General features: G+C 43.6%; 1 protein-coding gene across 1 annotated transcript in view; it reads right to left on the minus strand.

Moving 5' to 3' along the window:
• Positions 1-25547, minus strand: part of ARL6 (ADP ribosylation factor like GTPase 6) — a 156881-nt gene that overhangs the window by 53645 nt on the left and 77689 nt on the right. Inside the window, exon 6 of the mRNA XM_063956284.1 lies at positions 331-460. Coding sequence (XP_063812354.1) covers positions 331-460 — 130 coding nt within the window. The remainder of the gene's footprint in view (positions 1-330; positions 461-25547) is intronic.

Consider the following 25547-nt stretch of genomic DNA (forward strand, 5'->3'; position numbering starts at 1 on the left):
CTATGGCAACCAACCCGGCATATTGCCGGGTCGGGAAGCCAGCGCAGAGGCTCCAATGCCAGATCCCACCCGGGAAGGACCCGTTTCCAATTCCAGGGTGGGATCCGGCATTGGTGATCTGAAAGGAGTATTATTGAAATCACAAAGCACTATTACAAGGAGTTTAAAAACCGCTATTTCCCTTTCTTATTCCCAGCAACCCCTGCTGTCACTTTGTTTTTGAGAAATGATTTCTGCTTGGCATGAGTTTAGTGTTGCGGTTTATAGGCATTTCTAGCTAACAAAACATGCTTATTGTGCACACACACTTCAGAATAATAGAACCATTACCAAATATGCCACGGCTTGTCCTTGATGTTCTCTAAGCACAGCAACTGGGAGACCTTGACAGATGACAGAGAGTCCCTCAGGTCCATTTTGTTAGCAAAAAACAAAATTGGTATCCGTCGGTGTTTAATGTCTAGGGAATAGGAGGGAAAAAAATAGTTATTTAAATGAAAATGATAGTCTGGATGCAAGGTGTTCTTACATACTGCCAATGTGCAATCCCATCCACACTGCCCTATAACTACAGATGAGGAAAAGGACAAGTGACAGACCGAGATGTCTTTGCCCTTTAAACTCTGTAGTCTCTTAAGGCTAGTGGTGGAGGTATAGCTGTCTATGGAGAGATTTTGGGGCTAATTCATAGCCAGACACATAGCGGCCGCACTGCAAATAGGTGCGGACTTTCCCATATTCAGAGCTGGTCGCGTCTATCTGGTTGCACTGGCAGATAAAGTGCTAAAACATGGAATCGCTTGTCTGTCTGAAATTGGCGGCTCTTTCTCTACGCTTATGTCAAAGTCAGAAAAATATCTCTATGCACACTACCATATTTGCACCTCACACAGGTCCGTGCTGCGCATGCGTACGCTCTCCCGTACGTGCGCATACTCACAGTCGCGGGCACCCGCAGGCGCACGGTATGCGTATTTACGGTAGAGTTTATGTGATCGTAGCGGACGACTCAATCGTTACACATTTTCACTATATAATGTATTTTGTAGATCATGGTCCTTTTGATAGATTCTGAAAGTTTAGTTAATATAGCATGTTCCTGAACAGAGAGATCCCTCATTGTTTGATACAAAGGGTCAGACAGGAGTAGTACAGTGGTGTTTAGTATCCATCGGAAGAATATTTAATTAGCAATATTCCGGTGTTGGTTTGAAGCGGATCAATCGCTCGTGCGAATAGTTATGGGCATAAGAAGTTTATGAACATTTACTGTATTTGCACTTTATTACCCATGCGGCGGGAAACCCAGTTTCCCTCCCACCTGAGCTGTTGGAAATAGTCACAGCCCACCTGTATGAATCAACCTATGACCTTTTGTTATAATGCGAGGAGGAATTCCTGTGTCCAATGAACAATGAGATTGTAGGGACCATTGAATTGCATTGTGTGTGGGGCATAAATAGAAAGGCCGATCACATCCAGCTCTCACTCTTCAACGGTTATCATTGCTGAAAATCGGGATCTGGATGTCCAGAGGCGCATGCGATCGTTTCCTTTGTGCGTAAGTTTTTCTCCGTAATCATACTGTTTCTCTCTTGTTATTATGGGCCATATCTTTCTCTCTCTTCTCTTTCTCATTTTCTCTTAAACTTAATTGTATTGTATTTACTGTGTAGTTATCTGGTTAGTTAGTCTATGTTATATTGTAGTGTATGATTTGTATTTGTATTAATTCTTTTGCAAGTATATCATTCAAAATATATATATTAGGCGTTGGACCCTAAGCACGGTATCTGTGTATTTCTTATAGCGTTAAGTATTCTCAGAGCGTCGGTGACGCTCAAACTGCTTTTAAGTTAGTAAGGTTATACTGTGTTGCATTTACACCATATCACTACACTAAGGGTTTTCTGCATAATACACTGTTTATGGTTTAGAGATAAAGGTTTAACATTGTGAGCGTCTGCGCCGCTGGTGATCTCCTCGTGGTCTCGAGCGTTCGCATCGCTATAGCGAATCATTACGGTAGTCGGCAGCCAATAGCGTGCCTGCCAGTGATCTCTTGGCCGTGAGCGAACGTAACGCTTAAGCGTCTTGACCACGGCTAAGCGATTGTTACGCAACGTGCGTACCCTTACGGTACTTCATACGTAGTTAGCGTACAGTGTTCTTAGACCTCATAAAGGGTATTATATAAGATAAATATTTAGCTTTATCAATTGCGGGCTCGTCCTATCCTTCACATATCTGCACTAGGTAATTTCAGCAGACATTATCCAGCAGCAAAGGGCGGGAAATCATATTCCTCGTAGTGCTGTTTGGATAAGCGTCTGCTTCTCTTAGTAAAGGGTGCTGAAGGAATCCGGGAACCGGAGGTAAGAACAACACGCTAGTCTCTTTTAAAACTGTTTATTTTTCTGTCTTGCGTACACACGCACGCACACATATATATCTGCATTTCTTTTTTTTCATTTGTGTATTTTCGTATATCACTCTCCTGTTTGCCAGTTTTATAGTTGATAAACGTGCTAAGAGAGATTTGCTGCTATTCTATAGTTTAAGAGTAAAAAGGTAATATAGTTAAAGTATAGACAAACACAGCTGTGCCTGAGAGACAAGGCGAAGTCAGTGTGGTGCGCGGTAGATGATCAAGGATCATCTACATTGATAAACGTATAAATTGTGTTACGGTGGATCTTTATTTTGCGTACACGTGTCTCTAACAAAGGACTGAGACTTGCGTACGCAAACCAAAGGCCGACGCACGCAGCGTATATCACGCAGCGGAGCGTCCGGGTACGCCCACGTAACTCAAATCACAAGTTTTTTTTTTTTCTCTTCTTCTCTTTTCTCAACGCGATAAATAGCGCAACGCGGTAAATAACGCAAGGCGATAAATCGCACAAATCTATTTTAACATTAAAAATTTAAATTAATAGATCCTTCTCCTAATTTGTAACACATCTGGTCTAAAGAGAAATTTCTGCGCAGAAATAGACATAGAAACAAAAGTGTATATGTGGTGAGTGAGTGTTTGTTTTTACAATTTTTTGAGGTTGAACCACAAGAAAAGTCGAGTTCTCGTGAGGTACATGCGTGTAAGTGACGTACATGGTGGCTAGGGAGGCATCCCTGGTTAAAACATACAATTTGAGCATTAGAGTGTAGCAGACCAGGAGGTCATACTGTAACAGACCAGGAGGTCATAGCAGACCAACAGGTTCAGGTACAGCAGACAAGGAAGTCCGCTATACAGTCCACAGGCACAACACCAAGAAAGGGTTGGTGCAACACCCATATAGGCCATACAAGCTCTGGCTGAAGGAATTCGCAGCCGCAATTTTCGATTCCACTGGTCGCTCCGTACATAAGATTAGTTGCTTATGTGCTGAACGATTGTACCGCACGTAATTGTGTACATTAGTAAACCTGACCGGTACTATTTGTGTACGAAGGTCATAAACGCTATTTGTACATTCTAACGTGATTTGTGTAATTTTTTTATTTTAAGGGAGGTTCGCTGCTCACTCAGGAACTATCCAACAACCAATAGTTACTGGAAAGAGTAAGTGTTCTTCGGATCACCCTCACAGGTTCCAGTAAATAGAGGTTCAGGTCGCAGGGGCCCTGGGTCGAGTACGCCAGCACTATATCAGTGTGATCAGGTCGTATTGGTCGGCGTGGGCGAGTGAGTGGGGTACTCGGTAAACCGCCACCGTCAGCCTATTTTGAACATTTTGGTTTGCGTAAGGGTTGGCTGAATAAAGCAACACCTTCGAACTATGGGGGCCACTTGTTCAGGTAGGGGGCGATCAACCTCGGTTCGGGTTGATTCAGTGAACCGACCAGTCGGGTCGGCAAGATACGTGATGTGTGAAAAATACGGTTCACACACAGAGGTTTTATGTGATGAATGGGAGAGAATGACGGTACATGACGGGGAGAAATTCCCCAGAGTAGGTAGCTTCAGCCCAGAAGTGTTAACGAATTTAAGGAGAAGGATATGTCTCATTAAATCAGCAAAGAGACGAATCAAGCATTATGATTATTTGCAGTTGTGGCAACAGGAGGGTGACATACAGAGAGGATTGGCTCAGGCGGCGGGATCTGGCTCTATCAAGAAACTGATAGCCACGGCCCCACCGCCACCATACATACCAGGAGAGAAATTGGTTGCGGAGAATGACGCACTAAGGTGTAACAAACAAACACTTAGCAACTGTGTAAATGTTAAAGATAATGTTAACCAATTAACCAATGCAAGTATTAACCCGTGCAAGTTGTACCCTGTTTTGAACTTTCCTCAGGAGTATGATCAAGACGACGAATCGGCAACAATTTCAGCGCTCTCTCTAGCAGCCACCATAGCAGAGACCACAGTAGGCACAGCTCCACCCACGAGATTAGTAACAAGGGCCCCTAGCGGAGGGAAAGGGGAGGTCGTATCTACAGGTAAGTACGGCACCATACACTATGCTGAAGCCATTTCACCACAGGCTGTAGAACCCACACAGAGTGATGTTGTTAGAGTTAATCCTGTTAGGGTAATAGCTGTTCCAAATGGGAAAACTGACACATCAGGAGTCACCCCTGTGAGGAACATTGCCATGTATAGCCCATTTTCCAGAATGGAATTAAGGACCATAGTGTCTGAATTCCCTGACCCTAGAAAAGACTTAGTTGCCAGCCAAAAATACATCAGAGACCTAGGTAACACGGTAGAGCCTAACAACAAAGACTGGCAGATATTGCTGAGAGCATGTTTACCCTCCAATGTTGACGCAGCTCAATTTTTAGCTGACTGTGGATTAGATCAGGATGTACCTCTTACAGATGTGTACAACAAAGACAATGTAAAAAGAATAAGCTTACAGTTAAAGGAGTATTTCCCAGCCGTAGTTAAATGGAACAAAATATTCTCCATTAAACAGAAGGAGTCAGAAACAGCTGCAGAGTATTTTCACAGAGCATTATCAGAGATGGCAAAATACACAGGCATAGAGGACATTAAAACAAACATAAACCATCGAGAAGTAGCAGTATCGGTACTGATGGATGGTTTAAAAGAGTCATTGAAAACTAGGGTACAGACCACACAACCATGTTGGCGAGGTCTGTCTGTGGCTACTTTGAGAGAGGCTGCTATTGATCACGATAGGAACATCACCAGACACAGGGAACAACAAAGTGATAAGTTAATGGCAGTAAGTATACAGGCCCTGACCACAAAACAGCCTGTGTTAACATCACCAAACCCTGTGGTTAAGTCAAATGTGGTAACATGTTATTTTTGTCACAAACAGGGACACTTTGCACGAGACTGTAGATCGAGAAATGTACAAAAATCTTATCAACCCCCTAGACAACGACACGACACACGACATTGGGAGCAGGGTCCGCAGAAACGGAGTTATGAGCCACATGCAGGGGAAACAAAAAGATACCCCCCAAACAGAGATTGGCAAGCCTCTGGGAGTTCCCATTTAACCCCTTCACAGGTAGTTGCTGCCAGCGGGATTCAGGGAGGTCACCATACCCAATAGGGGTGTGGCCATACCTGTAATCTGCAGCCAGTAAAATTGATTGCAAGCCTTGGAAGTGAACCAGAAATTGCAATCAATGTAGCTGGTAAATCATTAAACTTTCTTGTAGACACAGGGGCGGCCAAATCAGTGATAAATTCGACAGTGGGCATGAGAACCACTGGTAAGACAATTCCAGCTATAGGGGTAACGGGAGTAGTCCAGCACTACCCTGTTAGCAAACCAGCCGAGATTACAGTAGGGCCTTTACATACCAAGCATTCCTTTTTGCTGGCTGCATCGGCACCGACCAATCTCCTGGGTAGAGACTTATTGTGTAAAATGGGGTGCGTCATTTATTGTACTCCTGAAGGTGTATTCTTGGACATACCTGAGAATCACGCTCAGGAAGTACGAGACATGTTAGACTCCCCGTCAAAATTAATGTCACTTACCACTATGACAAATAGGACTCCCTCCCAAGTAGAAGAAATGACATCTCAGATACCAGAGTCACTTTGGACCAAAGATGGACAGGACACTGGATTAATGGCAAACGTAGCTCCAGTAGTTGTACAAGTAAAAGATGGTAGGATAGCTCCAAAAATCCCACAGTACCCTCTGAAGCCAGAGGTGGAGTTAGGAGTTTACCCAGTAATAGAGCGCTTGCTACAACAGGGCATTCTGGTAAGAACGTCCAGCACTGCCAATAGTCCCATCTTCCCTGTGAAAAAGAGTGGGGGGAGGGGTTACAGGCTAGTGCAGGATCTAAGGGGGATTAACAAAATAGTTGAGAGTCAGTTCCCCGTAGTGCCAAATCCAGCTGTCATCCTAATGCAAATCCCTCCCACTGCAAAATTTTTCACTGTTATTGACCTCTGCTCCGCTTTCTTTTCGGTACCTCTGCACCCTGACAGTCAATATTTGTTTGCATTCACATACAGAGGAGTCCAATACACATGGACTCGATTACCACAAGGATTCATAGATAGTCCAAGTATATTTTCCCAGGCTTTGCATGATTGTTTACAGTCTTTCCAACCAGTGAGTGGATCAGTATTAATACAGTACGTGGATGATCTACTACTGTGTTCTGATTCATTGGAAGCATCCCTGAAGGATACGAAACAGCTCCTGTTTCATCTTTCAGACACTGGACACAAGGTTCCCAAAGACAAGTTGCAATTATGCCAAACTAAGGTAAAATATTTGGGACACTGTCTAACACAAGGACTGAGACACCTGACCGCTAATAGAATTCAAGCAATTAGAGACATGACTCTGCCACAAACCCAGCAACAGATCAGAACATTTTTAGGAATGTGTGGGTATTGCCGTAACTGGATCCCAGGGTTTTCCATTCTAGCGTTACCCTTGCAGGAGATGGTCTCCTCAAACAAACCTGATCGGATTTCGCATACAGACGAGTCTGAGACAGCATTTGAGAGACTTAAACAGTGCCTAACGCAGGCACCAGCATTGGGTATGCCAGACTATGGGAAACCCTTTGAACTATACGGAACAGAAAGTGCTGGTTGCGCGGCAGGTGTACTAACCCAAAAGCACGGTGATGCCAGCAGGCCGGTAGCATACTACAGCGCTCAGCTAGATACGGTAGCGCGATCCCTCCCCACATGCTTGCGAAGCGTTGCTGCGATAGCATTGCTAGTAACGAAAAGCGAAGACGTCGTGCTAGGTCACAACCTCACAATTCATACACCACATGCAGTGTCAGCCTTGTTAAATTCTGCCCAAACCAGACACGTCTCATCAGCGCGGTTTACAAGATGGGAATTGGCACTAATGGCCCCCGTAAACATCACCATAAGGCGATGCAGTGCATTAAATCCTGCAACATATCTCCCGGGTGTGCCTGGACAGGCACAAAGGGTGGAAGATGGGAGTGGTGGGGAAGGAGGATTTAATATAAAGGAAGACACTCATGATTGTATGGAATATTTGACCCAAAATTTTACCGCAAGGCCTGACATCAGTGACAACCCACTGGAAGATGCAGAACTTACGTTCTACACGGACGGTAGTTGTCATAGACAGTCAGACTCGGGAGACTTGTGTACTGGATACGCAGTCGTAGATGACCAAGGCACCATAGAAGCGGAACCGCTAGGCCCACCTCACTCAGCCCAGGTTGCTGAACTGGTCGCCCTAACCAGAGCATGTGAATTGGCTAAGGGCAAATCAGCCAATATCTACACCGATTCTAGATACGTATTCGGGGTAGTCCATGATTTCGGAGCCCTATGGCGCCTCAGAAATTTCATGACGGCAGCTGGTACACCGGTAGCGCATGCAGCTCACATCAAAAGGCTTCTAACAGCGATACAGGAACCCGACAGAGTGGCTGTTATCAAGTGTAAAGCACACACATATAGCCAAGACCCAGTATCACTTGGTAACAGCCGAGCAGACGAAGCTGCTAAATTAGCAGCTGCTACCCCCAGACAGACAGACACCACACAACTGATGGTATTTAATACCATCAACACACAGAAGTTGTGTGAGATGCAAAATTTGTGTTCCGCACAGGAAAGGGCAGTCTGGAAGGCAAAAGGATATGGCCAGGAGTCCTCAGGACTCTGGACGGATGGACACGGTAAACCAGTGGCCCCCAGAGCATACCTTCCATGTTTAGCTGAGGCAGCCCACGGGCTGACTCATCTGGGCAGGGAAGGGATGTGCAAATTGGTAAGAGCATATTGGTGTGCCCCAGGATTTTCATCTCATGCGAGTAAAAGGGCAATGTCATGCCTTACCTGTCTGAGAAAGAACATCGGAAAGGCAATACCAACAGAACCATCCCATATCCCACCTGCAGGCGGTCCTTTCCAGGCAATACAGATTGACTTTATTCAATTACCCCCTTGTCGAAATTTGAAATATGTACTTGTTTGTATAGATGTTTTCTCAAATTGGGTTGAAGCATTTCCTGCGGCCACAAATACCGCTATGTTTACTGCTAAGAAAATTGTGCAGGAATTTGTATGTAGATATGGTATCCCTAGAATAATTGAGAGTGATAGGGGTACCCATTTTACAGGTGATGTCTTTCAAGGAATGTGTAAGTTGATGGGAATTGATAGCAAGCTGCACACTCCATACCGTCCACAGGCGAGTGCGAAAGTGGAAAGAGTGAACAGCACTATTAAAAATAAACTGAGTAAAGTGATGGCAGAGACAGGATTGACATGGCCAGAAGCTCTACCCATTGTACTGTACAGCATCAGAACCACTCCCAGGTCCCCTCTTAATCTGTCTCCCTTTGAAATCTTGTTTGGTCGACAACCGCATGTTATGATTAACCCTCAGGATGATTTGAAGTGTAACAATGAAGTGACTGTAAAGTACTTGGTTAATATGAGTAAACAGCTAAGGAATCAAAATGATAATTTGAAGTTAGTGATTCCTGATTTACCAGATAGTAATTGTCATGACATTGAACCTGGGGATTATGTAATGATACGGAATTTTCTACGCTCAGGTTGCCTTATTGACAGATGGGAAGGACCATACCAGGTCTTATTGACTAGCACTACAGCATTGAAGGTTGCTGAGAGAGAGACTTGGGTTCATTCGTCCCACTGTAGAAAGGTTGCTGATCCAACGAGGTCCCGTGATAAGGAACAGACGGTAGAGGTTGTATCACTGGAGTGTCTGTTCCAGGAGGACTAAGGCGGCACCTGAGCATCGAGAACCACAAGATCAAAAGCAGTTGTCGATCCCCTGTTCCCTTTTATTGTTTTTCTCCACTTCCCATCCCCTCTCCCTCAAATTATTTTTCCCCCCTTCTCATTCTTCTTCGTCTCCTCCTAAGATGGACTTGCCTCAAGAGACTGTGATCCGGATTTTCCTGTTGACCATGATGTTGACCAGAGCAGTCTGTTCCGGCGAGAGTACCATGGAGTTCGAGAGAGGTTCTGGAATGGGTTCTGATGACAGAGATGGAGGCGTAGTTTTCCGAGAACAACATAATCAACAAGCAAAGGCGAGTATCAGAAAACGATCCGATAGCATTGACCACAGAAAGAATTGTGATGGATTGTTAGCTGAAGAAAACTGTATCTGTAGGCTCTGTGACAATGTAGTGGAGGATGGGTGCATTAAGAAATGCCAATCCAGTTTTAATATCCATATGGACCGGCATCCCTTGAGTGACTATCACTCTTTAGTGGGTAGTGTGTTAAATAAAACAGATTGTTGGGTATGCTCTCAAGTACCTCAAGGTCATAGCAAATCAGGGCTAGTACCATTTCCTTTAACGATAGGGGAGGTACTTGAGCTAAGTGGTGGGAGGCCGGTGGACAGGAGGTTTAATATCTCCAGCCCTCCTAGTTTGAAGCTCCACCAATACCATGTGGATAGGTCCCTATTATGTTTTAACATCTCCAATCCCCGAAAGCCGGGAAATTGGGAAGTGTCATGGAGTAACCAAACCATGACCTTTTCGCATAGAGCAGATAGAATGCCTACAGATACAGAGCTTATACGCCACATAGCCAGTAGAGGAAAATCTTTCCGGTATAGGTATACTTTAGGAAATAGGATTACGAGAGTTGGAGAGGTATCACCAGGATACTGTGCACATATCGTACAACCTGATACGTGTACTAAGCAGATGGAAGAATTAGGGTTAGGAGATTTCACATGGAAGGTGTGTAATATGGTTATGTCCTACTCTGTCCCATATGTTCTCCCCGATGATGCATATTTCATATGCGGGAGAAAGGCGTATAAGTGGCTTGCCCCAAACTCTGAAGGATTGTGTTATATTGGAAAAGTATTGCCTGAAGTAATGACTGTATCACATGACAAAATGAAAGACATACACCGTGTTGCCCAAACTCCTTATACTCATACTCATTACGAGCACATCGTTAAACGGCACCTGATAGAAAGAACAGAGCATCCGGCCTCTGACATGATCCATGAATCCACCGGGATTCAGTTTCTAATCGCGTTAGATATCACTCGCACTGCTAGAGGAGTGCTGAACTATAGATACATCTCTGCGCTTGCAAATTTGTTAGATAATATCACTGAAATGTATGATGACACGTTTAGGTATACTGGAAGAGAACTTCAGGCTTATAAAACAGAACTGGTACAGCATAGAATGGTTCTTAATTACCTCACAGCAGTGACAGGCGGATATTGTGTCACACTGGCAACACAATACGGCGTGAAATGTTGCACATATATTAAGAATAGCACCGAGGACCCGGTCGAGGTCAAAGACCAAAAGATGGACGACATTCTCCAACTAAAGTGGGAATTTCGCAGAAGACACAATCTCACCCTTGCTGCTGTGAGTAATGAGCTGACTAGTTGGGTGTCATGGTTGAACCCGCGAAATTGGTTCTCCGGTTTAGGAGAATGGGCCCAAGGAGTTATAATGGATGTTGGGAAGTTTCTCCTATGTATCTTAGGTGTTGTCATATCAATTGGTTTGATATTTAGATGCGGTCAGGCTTTAATGAGGTGCAAAAGTCGTACTAGGGTAATGAGTTTGAGGAGTGAGGAAACTGTAATTCCAATGGACTTGATTTATGACCCAACGGTAGAAACAATGATGTAATGAAAATGTGATTTCTACGGTCCGTTTCTTTCACCTGTTTTTCCGTTTTCCTCCAAGGTGAAAAGACCCACTTGGACGAGGAATTTGATGAGCCGATATACAGACAACAGATGGATTAAAAGAAGAAGTTTTGACAACCTTATACACAGATTTGATGAACTTTGCCATAGATCCCCAGTTTCCCTAGAAATTTTAAAATTACGCTAGCCCAACATTTTTTGTAAATCTATGGACATTGACAAAGCTTTTGCTCGCACCTAATGGGCAAAAGCACAAAGAAGACTGCATTCAACAGACACCTAACAAGACCTCAATCGACGAATGTTCATTAACCTGACATAGAATACCACTGCATTTACCGTAATTATGTCTTTTCTTCATTTCTACAACCCTCAGGTAATGACACACATAGTCGATAGGGAATACAGGCACAGATATCAGCAATCACATATCTCCCCCAATTCATGTATCATCAACTAAAATGTGCTCCCCCATTTTGTTACAACCAAAGCCGAAAAGAGCTCGGTAAAGTTTGACAGCCCATCCACAGACCCGTACCCCGGGATAAGAAGGAATTCAAATGTATACTTCGCAATACCTCGAAGCTTGATGTACCACACGTACGGCACGATGATACATGACCCCCCAAACATGGACTCATACACACATGCTTCTGCTATCTCACTAGGTCATACCCTCTTCACACTTTCTCCTCTCTCCTCCCTTACCCAACCATGGAAATGTATTAACCCCTAACATATATTTTTCTCTTTTTGAAATGTTTTCAGGAAGTGGCAGTTATTGTTGACTGCCAAAGGGTGGACTGTCAAAGTCAGAAAAATATCTCTATGCACACTACCATATTTGCACCTCACACAGGTCCGTGCTGCGCATGCGTACGCTCTCCCGTACGTGCGCATACTCACAGTCGCGGGCACCCGCAGGCGCACGGTATGCGTATTTACGGTAGAGTTTATGTGATCGTAGCGGACGACTCAATCGTTACACATTTTCACTATATAATGTATTTTGTAGATCATGGTCCTTTTGATAGATTCTGAAAGTTTAGTTAATATAGCATGTTCCTGGACAGAGAGATCCCTCATTGTTTGATACAAAGGGTCAGACAGGAGTAGTACAGTGGTGTTTAGTATCCATCGGAAGAATATTTAATTAGCAATATTCCGGTGTTGGTTTGAAGCGGATCAATCGCTCGTGCGAATAGTTATGGGCATAAGAAGTTTATGAACATTTACTGTATTTGCACTTTATTACCCATGCGGCGGGAAACCCAGTTTCCCTCCCACCTGAGCTGTTGGAAATAGTCACAGCCCACCTGTATGAATCAACCTATGACCTTTTGTTATAATGCGAGGAGGAATTCCTGTGTCCAATGAACAATGAGATTGTAGGGACCATTGAATTGCATTGTGTGTGGGGCATAAATAGAAAGGCCGATCACATCCAGCTCTCACTCTTCAACGGTTATCATTGCTGAAAATCGGGATCTGGATGTCCAGAGGCGCATGCGATCGTTTCCTTTGTGCGTAAGTTTTTCTCCGTAATCATACTGTTTCTCTCTTGTTATTATGGGCCATATCTTTCTCTCTCTTCTCTTTCTCATTTTCTCTTAAACTTAATTGTATTGTATTTACTGTGTAGTTATCTGGTTAGTTAGTCTATGTTATATTGTAGTGTATGATTTGTATTTGTATTAATTCTTTTGCAAGTATATCATTCAAAATATATATATTAGGCGTTGGACCCTAAGCACGGTATCTGTGTATTTCTTATAGCGTTAAGTATTCTCAGAGCGTCGGTGACGCTCAAACTGCTTTTAAGTTAGTAAGGTTATACTGTGTTGCATTTACACCATATCACTACACTAAGGGTTTTCTGCATAATACACTGTTTATGGTTTAGAGATAAAGGTTTAACATTGTGAGCGTCTGCGCCGCTGGTGATCTCCTCGTGGTCTCGAGCGTTCGCATCGCTATAGCGAATCATTGCGGTAGTCGGCAGCCAATAGCGTGCCTGCCAGTGATCTCTTGGCCGTGAGCGAACGTAACGCTTAAGCGTCTCGACCACGGCTAAGCGATTGTTACGCAACGTGCGTACCCTTACGGTACTTCATACGTAGTTAGCGTACAGTGTTCTTAGACCTCATAAAGGGTATTATATAAGATAAATATTTAGCTTTATCACTTATCTCTGATTATTCTGCAATTCTGTCTACGCACCAACAGCAAGCTTAGGCTAAACGCAAATGCCCCATTGTCAGCCAGTTACAACTATTTAGCAGCAAGCGGAGATCTGGCTGACTTCCATGCTACTGCGAATAGCCCTGAAGATCTGCAAAGATGCAAATGTTTGCCTTGGAGGCTAGCGTTGTGCAAATTCCTGCAGACGTAGCTGCTGTATGTGTGGCACTGAATCAGGCTCTTTATGTTTATGTCGGCTATGCTAAAGACACTTTTGCAATAGGTCAGCTTTATTAACTTCCCAATTAGGCTGGAAACCCCACATTCAGACTTTAGGGAACAAGCCCTGCCATCAGAACAGTCCAGAGAGGAGGCATTCTAGAACTACAGTCAGGCACTCCCTACCTTGGGGCATGGTACTACCTAACAACACATAACCATCCCTCCCCACGTGCTGTGCCCACACACACACTTATCAGCGGCACTCTCTCACTGGGGGTAATTCCAAGTTGATCGCAGCAGGAAATTTTTTAGCAGTTGGGCAAAACCATGTGCACTGCAGGGGGGGCAGATATAACATGTGCAGAGAGAATTAGATTTGGGTGGGTTATTTTGTTTCTGTGCAGGGTAAATACTGGCTGCTTTATTTTTACACTGCAATTTAGATTGCAGATTGAACACATCACACCCAAATCTATCTCTCTCTGCACATGTTATATCTGTCCCCCCTGCAGTGCACATGGTTTTGCCCCACTGCTAACAAAGTTCCTGCTGCGATCAACTCAGAATTACCCCCTATCTTTACTAATAAAGCACAACTACTGCTCACATTCCAGTTGTATAGCAATGGAATAAATAACCCTTGTTAATAATTATAACATGTAGAATACATTATCTAATGCTGAAAAAGAATGGCTATCATATGTAAAACAAGCTGACTAAATGAACTTTGTTGCATATAGAAGTGCATTTCATAACCCAGTCACCCTGCATCTGTGTAACACACTTACACCTTGTACTCTCTAACACAATCAAACAAAACAAGTAGAAAGGTCACTACTTCCCACAAGCACACTAATTTCCTGAAATATTCTGTGCTGCTGTGAGTGTTCTGATGGGTTGTACTGTTACAACTTAAAAACAGGATTCCCATACAGGTGCAACAACATCACTTTTGTAAAACAAAAAAATTGCAGAAGAACAGGGGAATTACTTTAAGTCTCTTTACAGAAAACAGACATTCTGTCAAAGTCGAAAAATATTGTAATACACACAGCACGTACTAACCACACACACATGCCCGCCGTGCGTGCACATATCCGCAATTTGCGTATGATCGCTCCAGCGGTCCTGCGCGTGGTGTGGGTATTTACGGCGGAGTTTGTGAGCGCATAGAGGGTTATCAAAACATTACATATTTAACCCAAAGAGTGCACATTGTACACATAGCCCCCCTGCACCACATCAGCAAGTATCAACAGTTTAAATGATTCCAGGACTAAGGGATTCGCCTTTGCATGATAGGAAGGGACAGACTAAGGTTATACGGTGATGTCTAGTATCCAGCTGTAGGGTATTTTAAGGGTAACATTCCGGTGTTGGTTAGAGGAAGATCGCATGTTCCTGCATATAGTTATGTGCAGAAGTAGAATATAGATATAAACTGTATTTACTGTATATTATGTATGCGGCGGGAATCCAGAGGAGACCACCCACAAGAGCAGTTGAGAAAGACATCGCCCACCTTTTCAAATCAACCTATGACCTCTCCTGTAATGTAAAGATGCATCTCTGTGTCCAATGGACAAAGGGATTACAGTATCCATTGTATTGTTTTTGGAAGTAGTGTATAAAAAGCCTGTTGCTGCCTGGCCGGTCAGAAGACTCTGAACGCTATCTACCTGATTAGCGGAGGACTGGACCAGGTTGCGCAAGCGAATATTCTCACGTATGTACATTGACTGTAGCCATTTACTCTGTTGTATATTGTAGTGTATAAACTGTATTGTTATCCCCTTCCAGACATATACGCTGAGGTTTCGGAGCCCAGTGTTTAACTACAAATCGGTGTTGTGTCCTCTTTTCCCTGCTAGGGTTTAAAGCGTATTACATTACCAAACTGTATAAGGTTTAAGAGTGTATTGATAAGGTGTGTACGTACTGCGGGTACTTTATACCGTCAGCGCTGCATAAGGTTTAAGGTGTAACATCATTGCAGTGCTTTGCTGCATAAGGTTTAGAGTGTAATAATATTATTGCATCACATTTCTAATAAGGGTTAAAGTATATCAAGTGTTTGCACGCTGTGTGTACTTTGTACCCCCAGCGCAGCGTTTGTACGCTAAGTCCGTACAAGGTACGGGACTCTGTACGCAAATAGCGTACAAAGTGCGTAGCGTGTGTATTAAGTCTAGCGGCCGCAGCTGCTCCATGGTAAAAGTGTATTTAGAGGCTTTATGGTTTAAGATAATATCGACATTATCAATTGAGGACATCGTCCGTTTTTTCCTCATACCCGCAGCCTAGCAGGTTAAAGCAGACTTTATCTATCAGCAAAGGGCGGACAGGTATCCCACGTAAGCCTTCTCCTGGTTGGTGGATACACTGGTAAACCCTATCTCATTGCTGATAAGTTGGCGTCTGCTCTGCATGGTTTGTAGGGATGCTGGTGGGATCCGTAAGGTAAATACGCAAAGCTATTTTAAAAGTCTGTGAATTTCTATTTTTGCGCCAAATGCGCACACAACACAAGCATACACCTGTACTTTGTATTTGTATACCGGCTCGCATTGTTGCCATAAGTACCGATTACTAGATTCATTTAGACCTGTACTGAGAAATTTGTTGCTATTTAGTTAAGACATAGACTAAATATTAAGGAAGTAAACGTAAAACACAAATACAGTCTGGCCTAGTTAAACAGGTTTATACAGAAAGATACTGTGTTATGTTAAGTAAACGATTATAGGTAATATCGCTTACATTTATAGAAGTGTGGGATTTGTACTACTGCGGACGTACGGTCTTTGTACACGTGTCTCGGACAAGGTACGGGACTGCGTACGCAACGTAAAGACATACGCACGGTCGCGTGTTTACGCAACGTGCGTAAGGGTACGGCCGCTAAGTACAAATTACACAATAGCATTGTTTAGTTTAGGCGCGGGACGGTAGCCACGCGACAATAGCACAAATTGCTCAGTTTCCAAGATTTAGTTTAAATAAAACCTTTTTTACTGTATTACCTCTGGTACTAAGGCTGTTTATCTGAATGAAAGTTAATTTTCTGTACAGAAAAAACCAAAGTGTATTTGAGTGAACGAGCGTGAGTGAGCAAACATAATAAAGGTTTTGTGGACCCAGGGAATTCGGGATGCCGTAGGAGACCACACCAGGTGAGTGGAGACTTGGTGGCGTGAGAATAGCTAGCTCACGTTAATATAAATTGAAGTACAAAGGAGCAAGGTAGCAGAGTACCGCAGGCCAGAAGGTCAGCGAAGGTTTAGAGTACCGCAGACCAAAGGTCAGCGAGGTTTTTGTTTAGTGTACCGCAGCCCAGGGGGTTAGCGAAGATACCCATTTAGTTTTTGATTGATACGCTCCGGCTGAGGTTTCGCAGCCTGAAAAATCGATTCCATTGGTCGTACGGCGGATAAGTAACAGTTACCTATACGCTGTGCGATTGGACCGCGCGTTCGTGGGTGCAATACTTAGCGCAACGTGATACCCTTTTTACGAGCTTTGCATAAAATCGCGGGATCATTAGCGCCGGATATAGCATACGCAAGCGTGATTTGTGTATAATAAAGGTTAAGGGAGGTTTCGCTGGTCTCTCTCAGGAAATCTCCAACAACCAATATTTACTGGAAAGGGTAAGTCACTCCCAGATACTTCCAGTAAATAGAGGTTACATAGGGGCCCTAGGTTGGGTACGTACCTTCGCTAATGACAGTGTATGGTAGTATTGGCCAACGTGGGCGGTGAGTGGGTGAAAGCACTCGGAGAACTTTCACCGTTGCCTTATATTGAGTATTTTGTTTTTTTGTAGGATTAGCCGGGACGGCAATACCTGCAAAATATGGGGGCCAGTTGCTCAAGTAAGGGACGTGCAACCAGGGTTCAGGTTGACATTCGGCGGCCCAGGGGGTCGGCGAGGTACATAATGTGTGAGAAGCATGGACCACACGCAGAAATTTTGTGCAATGAATGGGAACGTATGACTGCGGAAGATAGGGAACCATTCCCTAAGGTAGGCAGTTTTGAACCAGAGGTATTGCAGAATTTAAGGAGTAGGATATGTCTGATAAAATCCCGAAAGCAAAGGGTCAGACACACAAACTGTTTAAACTTATGGCAGCAAGAGGGCGATATGCAAGGGAAATTAACATATGCAACAGGTTCCAAACCTAGCGGGGATGAGAACACAAACACACCATTGTCGACACAGGTCGAAGGGGAACAGAAGACTACAGTCAATGATACATCCGTAAATGATCGTAATATGAAAGAGCAATGTATTAACCCTAATTTTTGCAAAATCTATCCTGTTTTGAAGTCTCTCCAAGGTTTTAGGTCACAGGAAGATGAAGGATTCAGCCAAATCGCAGCTCTCCTCCAAGCAGTCACCTTGCAGGAAACTCAGGTGGGGCCTGTCCAACCAGGTAGTGCATATTCCCCAATGAAAGAATGGGTGAGGTCACAGCTACCGGTAAGTGTGAGACAGTTCATTGCACAGAGACAACAACACCTCACTGTAAACAGATTAGGAACGGAATGGTAGGATTACACCCTGTCTTGGAAATAGTAACTCCCAATGGGGGAACCGATAGTCAGGAAATAGTCCTCACCAAGAATAATGCAATGTATTGCCCGTGGCCCAGAGATGAGCTGCGATCAATCATTTCAGAATTCCCCGACCCTCGGAAGCATTTAGCCAAATGTCAAAAGTTTATCAGAGATCTGGGTAATGCGTATGAACCGACAAACCAACATTGGCGGACATTTTTGAGAGCATGCCTACCCCCTAATATTGACACCCAAAAATGCACCACTGATTGTAGGCTAGAGTCGGATAGTCCTATGACTGACAGAAACAATCAGGAAAATATAGAACGAATTAATAGGCAACTAGAGTTGTGTTTCCCCACTGAGTGGAGAAGAATTTTCTCCATAAAACAGAGGGAAAATGAAATGACATCTGAATATTTCCACCGAGCACTGCAGGAAATGGATAGATAGGGGTATCGGATGCAGGGAACGATGAAAATTACAGAGAGGTGGCTGTCTCTGTGCTGATGGACGGACTCGATAAGACAGTGAGGGACAGAGTACAAACCTCTTTGCCTGGTTGGAGAGGGGTCACAGTAGCTTGCCTTAGAGAGTGCGCAATTGAACACCATAGGAATATTGCTAGGCGTAGGAAACTACAAGAGGAGAGGCTGAGGATTGAAAGTATGCAGACTCTTACACCAAAGTCTCATCAGCCAAATCCCCAAAACCCTAGTAGTAACAAAAGACCGAGAATATGTTATCTGTGTAAAAGGGAAGGGCATTATGCCAGCAATTGTAACTGCACACAAAAATTCAGACCCCCTAGACAAGAAAACAAGCCACGTTATTAAACACATAGACGGGATCAAGGGACATATAGTAAGGAATCACGATACTGTATAGAAAAACACAGATTCGATTAATGGGAAGAACAGAATAAATGCAACTTTACCCTTTGACAGAACTTACTGGGGTTAGGAGGAGGCCTCTAAACTTCTGCTTTTCTCTCTAGCAGAAGTGACCTCTAAGTAACTTAACAGGAGTTTTGTTAGAGATGGTATACATATAGAGTGCTCCCACCCAGGAAGCACAAAATATGTTAAATACCCACGGAGACTAATAATGCATTCCACTGTTTTAGATGCATGTCCATCACAGGTAGAGGAAATTATCTCAAGGATACCGGGTTCCCTATGAACTTAGAATGGACAAGACACTGGATTCATGGCTGGGATAGTCCCAGTAGAGATATAACACACATAAAACATTTTTTTTAAGGGGAACAGACCGATTAGGGAATCATTCCCCGTAGTGCCCAATCCAGATGTCAAACTTTGTAAAATCTTCTTTGCCTTTACAAACTTACCTGTTACTAAACTCTGTGATTTGTCTTCAAAGTTTCCTCTTCATCCTCTTACGTTCACTGACAGGAATATAGTTCAAACGCCACATGCCTACTCGGTCTGCCAGAGCTCTGCCTAAATCCAGTATATCTCACTAGCATAAGGACACCAGTATCAGTGTGCCTGGTCATGCACAAAGGGTGGAGAATGGGAATACTGGTGAAGGGAGACTGTGCATAGACACCGATATACATGATGGTGTGACAGCCTGATGGTGAACGCAAATCTGACAAATTTTCTTTTTTTTATTTCCCCTCTCTTTTCACTTTCCAAAGATGGTTTACTTCATACAACAGTTAAACACATTGAAATACAAGATTTATGTTCTCTACAGAAAGGTCGCTGACTCGGAGAGAACATCGTATCACTGGAGTGTCTGTTCCGGGAAGGTTGAGAGGCAGGACTGTTGTCCCGGCACCTGAGCGCGGAGAACAACAAGACCAAGAGGCGGTTGTCGTACCAGTTTTTCTTTTTTATTAGTTTCTCCATCTCCCACTACCCTCCTTCTCTCCTTCCCTTTTCCTCCCCCTTCTTGTTTCCTTTCTCTCCCCTTAACAAGATGGACTTACCCCAAGAGACTGCTTTCTGGGTTTTCCGGTTAACCCTGTTGTTGACCAGAACAGTCTGTTTCGGTGAGAGTACCAGAGAGGTCGAGAAAGGATCTGGAATGGGTTCTGATGGCGAGGACGGATTTGTAGAATTCCAAGAGCAACACATCACTCGAGCAAAGGAGAGTATCAGAAAACGATCTGGTAGTCAGGGAGCTAGGAGGCACTGTGAAGGGTTATTGGCTGAGGAAAATTGCATTTGTAAGAATTGTGAGAACATAGTTGAGGATGGGTGCATCCAGAGATGTCAGTCCAGCCTTAATATCAACATGGACCATCATCCATTGAGTGATTACCACTCACTAGTGGGTAAGGTCTTAAACCAGACAGAATGCTGGGTGTGTTCACAAGTACCTCAAGGTCAGAGCAAGTCAGGATTAGTACCGTACCATTTAGCAATAGAGGAGGTGCTCGAATTACGGGGTGGGAGTCAGGTGGACAAGAAATTCAATATTTCTAGGCCCCCTAGTTTAAAGCTCCACCAGTATCATGTAGATAGATCCTTAGTGTGTTTCAACATTTCCAATTCCCAAAAACCGGGAAATTGGGAAGTGACCTGGAATAACCAGACCATGACCTTTTCACACAGAGCTGATAAGATGCCCATAGACTTGCAACTTGTACGCCAAAAAGCCAACAGTGGAAGGTATTTCTGGTATAGGTATACTCGAGGAAGCAAGACCATGTGGGTTGGAAAAGTATCACCAGGGTACTGTGCTCATATCATCCAGCCAGATACTTGTACAGAGCAGATGGGTGAACTAGGGATTGGGTTTTTCACTTGGAAAGTTTGCAATATGGTAATGTCATATTCTGTACCATATGTTCTCCCCGATGATGCCTGTTTCATGTGTGGGAGGAAAGCGTACAAGAAGCTTGTCCCGAGCTCAGAAGGATTGTGTTATGTTGGAAGAGTGTTGCCAGAAGTCATGACCATAACCCATGATAAGATGAAAGATGTTCACCGCAGTGCTCAGGCTCCTTATACTCATACTCACTATGAACACATCGTCAAGAGACACCTCATAGAAAGGACAGAGCACGGAGCCTCTGATTTGAACTACGAATCCACCGGGATTCAGTTCCTTATCGCATTGGACGTCACCTGTACGGCCAGAGGAACTATAAATTATAGGTATATCCATGCGCTGGCGAACTTGATAGATAATAACACTGAGATGTATGACGACACCTTCAGGTATACAGGAAGGGAGTTACAAGCTTACAAGAAGGAATTGATCCAGCACAGGATGGTCCTTAATTATGTCACAGCCGTGACGGGTGGGAACTGGGTCACTTTGGCAACTCAATATGGTGTGAAGTGCTGCACGTATATTACAAACAGCACTGATGACCCAAACGAGATCATCGATCAAAAGATGGACGATATCTTGCAGTTGAAGTGGGAGTTCCGAAAGAGACACAACCTTACCCTGACTGCTAATGAACTGACCGGCTGGGTCTCATGGTTGAACCCACGAAATTGGTTCTCAGGATTAGGAGAATGGGCTCAAATGTTATTATGAGTGTAGGGAAGTTTCTCCTTTGTATCCTGGGAGTCGTCATAATTATTGGCTTGATATTCAGGTGTGTTCGAATTCTAACGCGGCGCAAGCACGGCACAAAATTGATGAGTCTAAGGAGCGAGGGCATTGTTATCGCAGCAGATTTAATTTATGACCCATCCATAGAGACAGTGTTTTGATAAGGATTGCAAATGAATTCCATGGCCTGTTTCTTTCACCCGTTTTTCCTTTGTCTCCCCCTTGGCCCAGATACACCGATCCGGAAAAGACATCAACTACACCCAAGAATGATTACGAAAATGTTATGTGAATGTATTTTAGATATGTGTCTTATCTTCATCTCTACAACCTTCAGTTAGTGACACACATAGTCGACAGGTGATATCCACATATACTAGCACTCACATATGTTCCCCCTCCATGTATCATCAACTAAATGTGTACCCCATTTGTTGGAACAAGAAGCCGAAAAGAGCTCGGTAGTGTTTGTTGGCCCACTTACAGACCCTTAATACGGGATAAGAAGGATTTAATGTATACTTCGCAATACCTCGAAGCTTATCTAGAACATATACGGCACGATGATACATGCCCCTCAGACATGGATTCATACATACATGCTGTTACTATCCCACTAGCTCATACATTTCCCACCTACACCTCTCCTCCTACCATCCAATCATCTGTAGATATTGTATTGTATATTTTTCTGTTTAGTGTTTAGATAGTGGCAGTTATTGTTGACTGCCAAAGGGTGGACTGTCAAAGTCGAAAAATATTGTAATACACACAGCACGTACTAACCACACACACATGCCCGCTGCGTGTGCACTTGTTCCGCCGTGCGTGCACATATCCGCAATTTGCGTATGATCGCTCCCGCGGTCCTGCGCGTGGTGTGGGTATTTACGGCGGAGTTTGTGAGCGCATAGAGGGTTATCAAGACATTACATATTTAACCCAAATAGTGCACATTGTACACATAGCCCCCCTGCACCACATCAGCAAGTATCACCAGTTTAAATGATTCCAGGACTAAGGGATTCGCCTTTGCATGATAGGAAGGGACAGACTAAGGTTATACGGTGATGTCTAGTATCCAGCTGTAGGGTATTTTAAAGGTAACATTCCGGTGTTGGTTAGAGGAAGATCGCATGTTCCTGCGTATAGTTATGTGCAGAAGTAGAATATAGATATAAACTGTATTTACTGTATATTATGTATGCGGCGGGAATCCAGAGGAGACCACCCACAAGAGCAGTTGAGAAAGACATCGCCCACCTTTTCAAATCAACCTATGACCTCTCCTGTAATGTAAAGATGCATCTCTGTGTCCAATGGACAAAGGGATTACAGTATCCATTATATTGTTTATGGAAGTAGTGTATAAAAAGCCAGTTGTTGCCTGGCCGGTCAGAAGACTCTGAACGCTATCTACCTGATTAGCGGAGGACTGGACCAGGTTGCGCAAGCGAATATTCTCACGTATGTACATTGACTGTAGCCATTTACTCTGTTGTATATTGTAGTGTATAAATTGTATTGTTATCCCCTTCCAGACATATATGCTGAGGTTTCGGAGCCCAGTGTTTAACTACAAATCGGTGTTGTGTCCCCTTTTCCCTGCTAGGGTTTAAAGCGTATTACATTACCAAACTGTATAAGGTTTAAGAGTGTATTGATAAGGTGTGTACGCACTGCGGGTACTTTATACCGTCAGCGCTGCATAAGGTTTAAGGTGTAACATCATTGCAGTGCTTTGCTGCATAAGGTTTAGAGTGTAATAATATTATTGCATCACATTTCTAATAAGGGTTAAAGTATATCAAGAGTGTGTGCGCGCTGTGTGTACTTTGTACCCCCAGCGCGGCGTTTGTACGCTAAGTTCGTACAAGGTACGGACTCTGTAAGCAAATAGCGTACAAAGTGCGTAGCGTGTGTATTAAGTCTAGCGGCCGCAGCGGCTCCATGGTAAAAGTGTATTTAGAGGTATAGCTTTATGGTTTAAGATAATATCGACATTATCAATTCACACAATGTTTCCCACTTAGCGGGAAATTCAAGTACCCCAAAAAATTTTGTGGTGAAACCCCCCCCAAAAAAACCTGCTTTTACTGCAATTTTTGCCCAATGGTGGGTTTTGATTAATTCAATTGTAGCCATTTTTCCCCAAAAAATTACCCATTTTCAGGTGAAAACACAAAGGATTTGGGATAAGTTCCTGGACCTACGTATTATCGTGGCCGCAAAAAATGGACACTTATCGGGTATTTTCTTGGGGACTTGCTGAGGTCCTGAAAACAAATCCCTGATCAGTGCTGCAGCTGTAAGCATTTCAGGACTAACTGGGGAATCAATTAGCTGCTGTAAATTACAGCGACTAATTGAATTCCCCCTTAGTAGTTAGTGTTGACGCTCACCATTGACTAATACAGTAACCACAATAAATAGCATTTTCTATAGATGAAGGATCTAAAGCCCAGATCTCACCGATACTGTGTCACATAAAAAAAAAAAGGGATCCCCTCATTTCAGCAGGTTTACCAGTTTGAAAAATGGCGGCCTTCTTTTTATTATCCCTACCAGACGGTGAAAATAACCACCGGATTTTGTTCTGATGGATTAATACTGAGAAAAGAACCACAAAGTGTTTATATAGAAAAAAACTCCCATCACATTTGCTTTTAGTTCACTTTAATTAAATAATTAAGAAAAAAATTATATGCCCATTTTGATTATCTTTTATTTGAGGTATAGACTGACCAGAAATATAAATGGTGTTTTGTGTCTGCTGAAAAAAGGATCAGGCATAATGTGTACTGTATAAAATAGGACTGATATACATCTCGGAATGTGACAATCATACGTGTTTAAAAAGGAGCTCAGCACTGGGGTGAGAAAACACTCAGTAGCCAAGAGGTTAAACATGCGTCACTCTAACCATAGACCTAGCATTGTTCTGCACAGTCAGTCCCATCCAAAATCTTTGTCTGAGCTGTAAACTCATCCATCTCAGTGCGGACCCTTCACCTGCAGCTCATGTAATGCAAGAACGTAACCACATGACAAGCTGTAACGTCTACAAGGTAAAACAAAGCAATTAAAACATCCTTAGGAACAGTGGTCCTGATAGTTGTATGCAATGCTGCCACAGATGCTACTGTGAATGTATGCTAATGCCGCAGGAGATGGAGGCTGTAGGAGCCGTATTCCTGTCGGCTTCAGTGATCTGCTGCTGCATCCGTGGACACAGCATCAGACCATCTGCAAAAAACATTTTCAATCTCACTAAATCTCAAGTTAAGTAGGATGGTCAGTGTGTTCACGCAGCCGGGGCCAGGGAAAGGGAGTGCCTGCAAAAAAGGGGAACATGTCTGTAAAACGCCCCCAAACAGCCGCAGTACTGTATGTTATTCATGCTGCAGTTTTAGGGCATTCCGTGTGATCTCGCACACAGATCTTCACATTTGCAGATCTCTCACCATCATAACTGTACACAAACCATCAAGTTTGCATACATCTCAGCAATCAGGCCCATAGTTTCCACTGTCCTCTAAGATGATATATACCATACACATACTTTTACTGGCAATGTGCAGCACACGAATAAGCCGTACATTGAAGATGAAAGCTGCACTAAGCATATGACTGTGATCTTTAGCAGAATCCCTTCCAGGAAGTGTCTGTTTGCATCCGACACAACCCCAAATGTTGACAGCTAAAGGCTGTAGCTGACACTCTCCTAGCAAGTGCATTAATGACTAGGAAATGCCAAGCACATGGGTCATTATTGCCTCTCCAAAGCACAATAGCTGGAAGCGGCAGAATATCCTTTGTAATACACTTTGATGTTGCTTTTCATTGAGGAGAATTACAGCTTCGTCTTCATCTACAGGACCGCACACAACTTCCATATAGAAAAAT

This window comes from Pseudophryne corroboree, chromosome 2 (assembly GCF_028390025.1).
Source record: "Pseudophryne corroboree isolate aPseCor3 chromosome 2, aPseCor3.hap2, whole genome shotgun sequence".
In the NCBI taxonomy this organism is placed as follows: Eukaryota; Metazoa; Chordata; class Amphibia; order Anura; family Myobatrachidae; genus Pseudophryne; species Pseudophryne corroboree.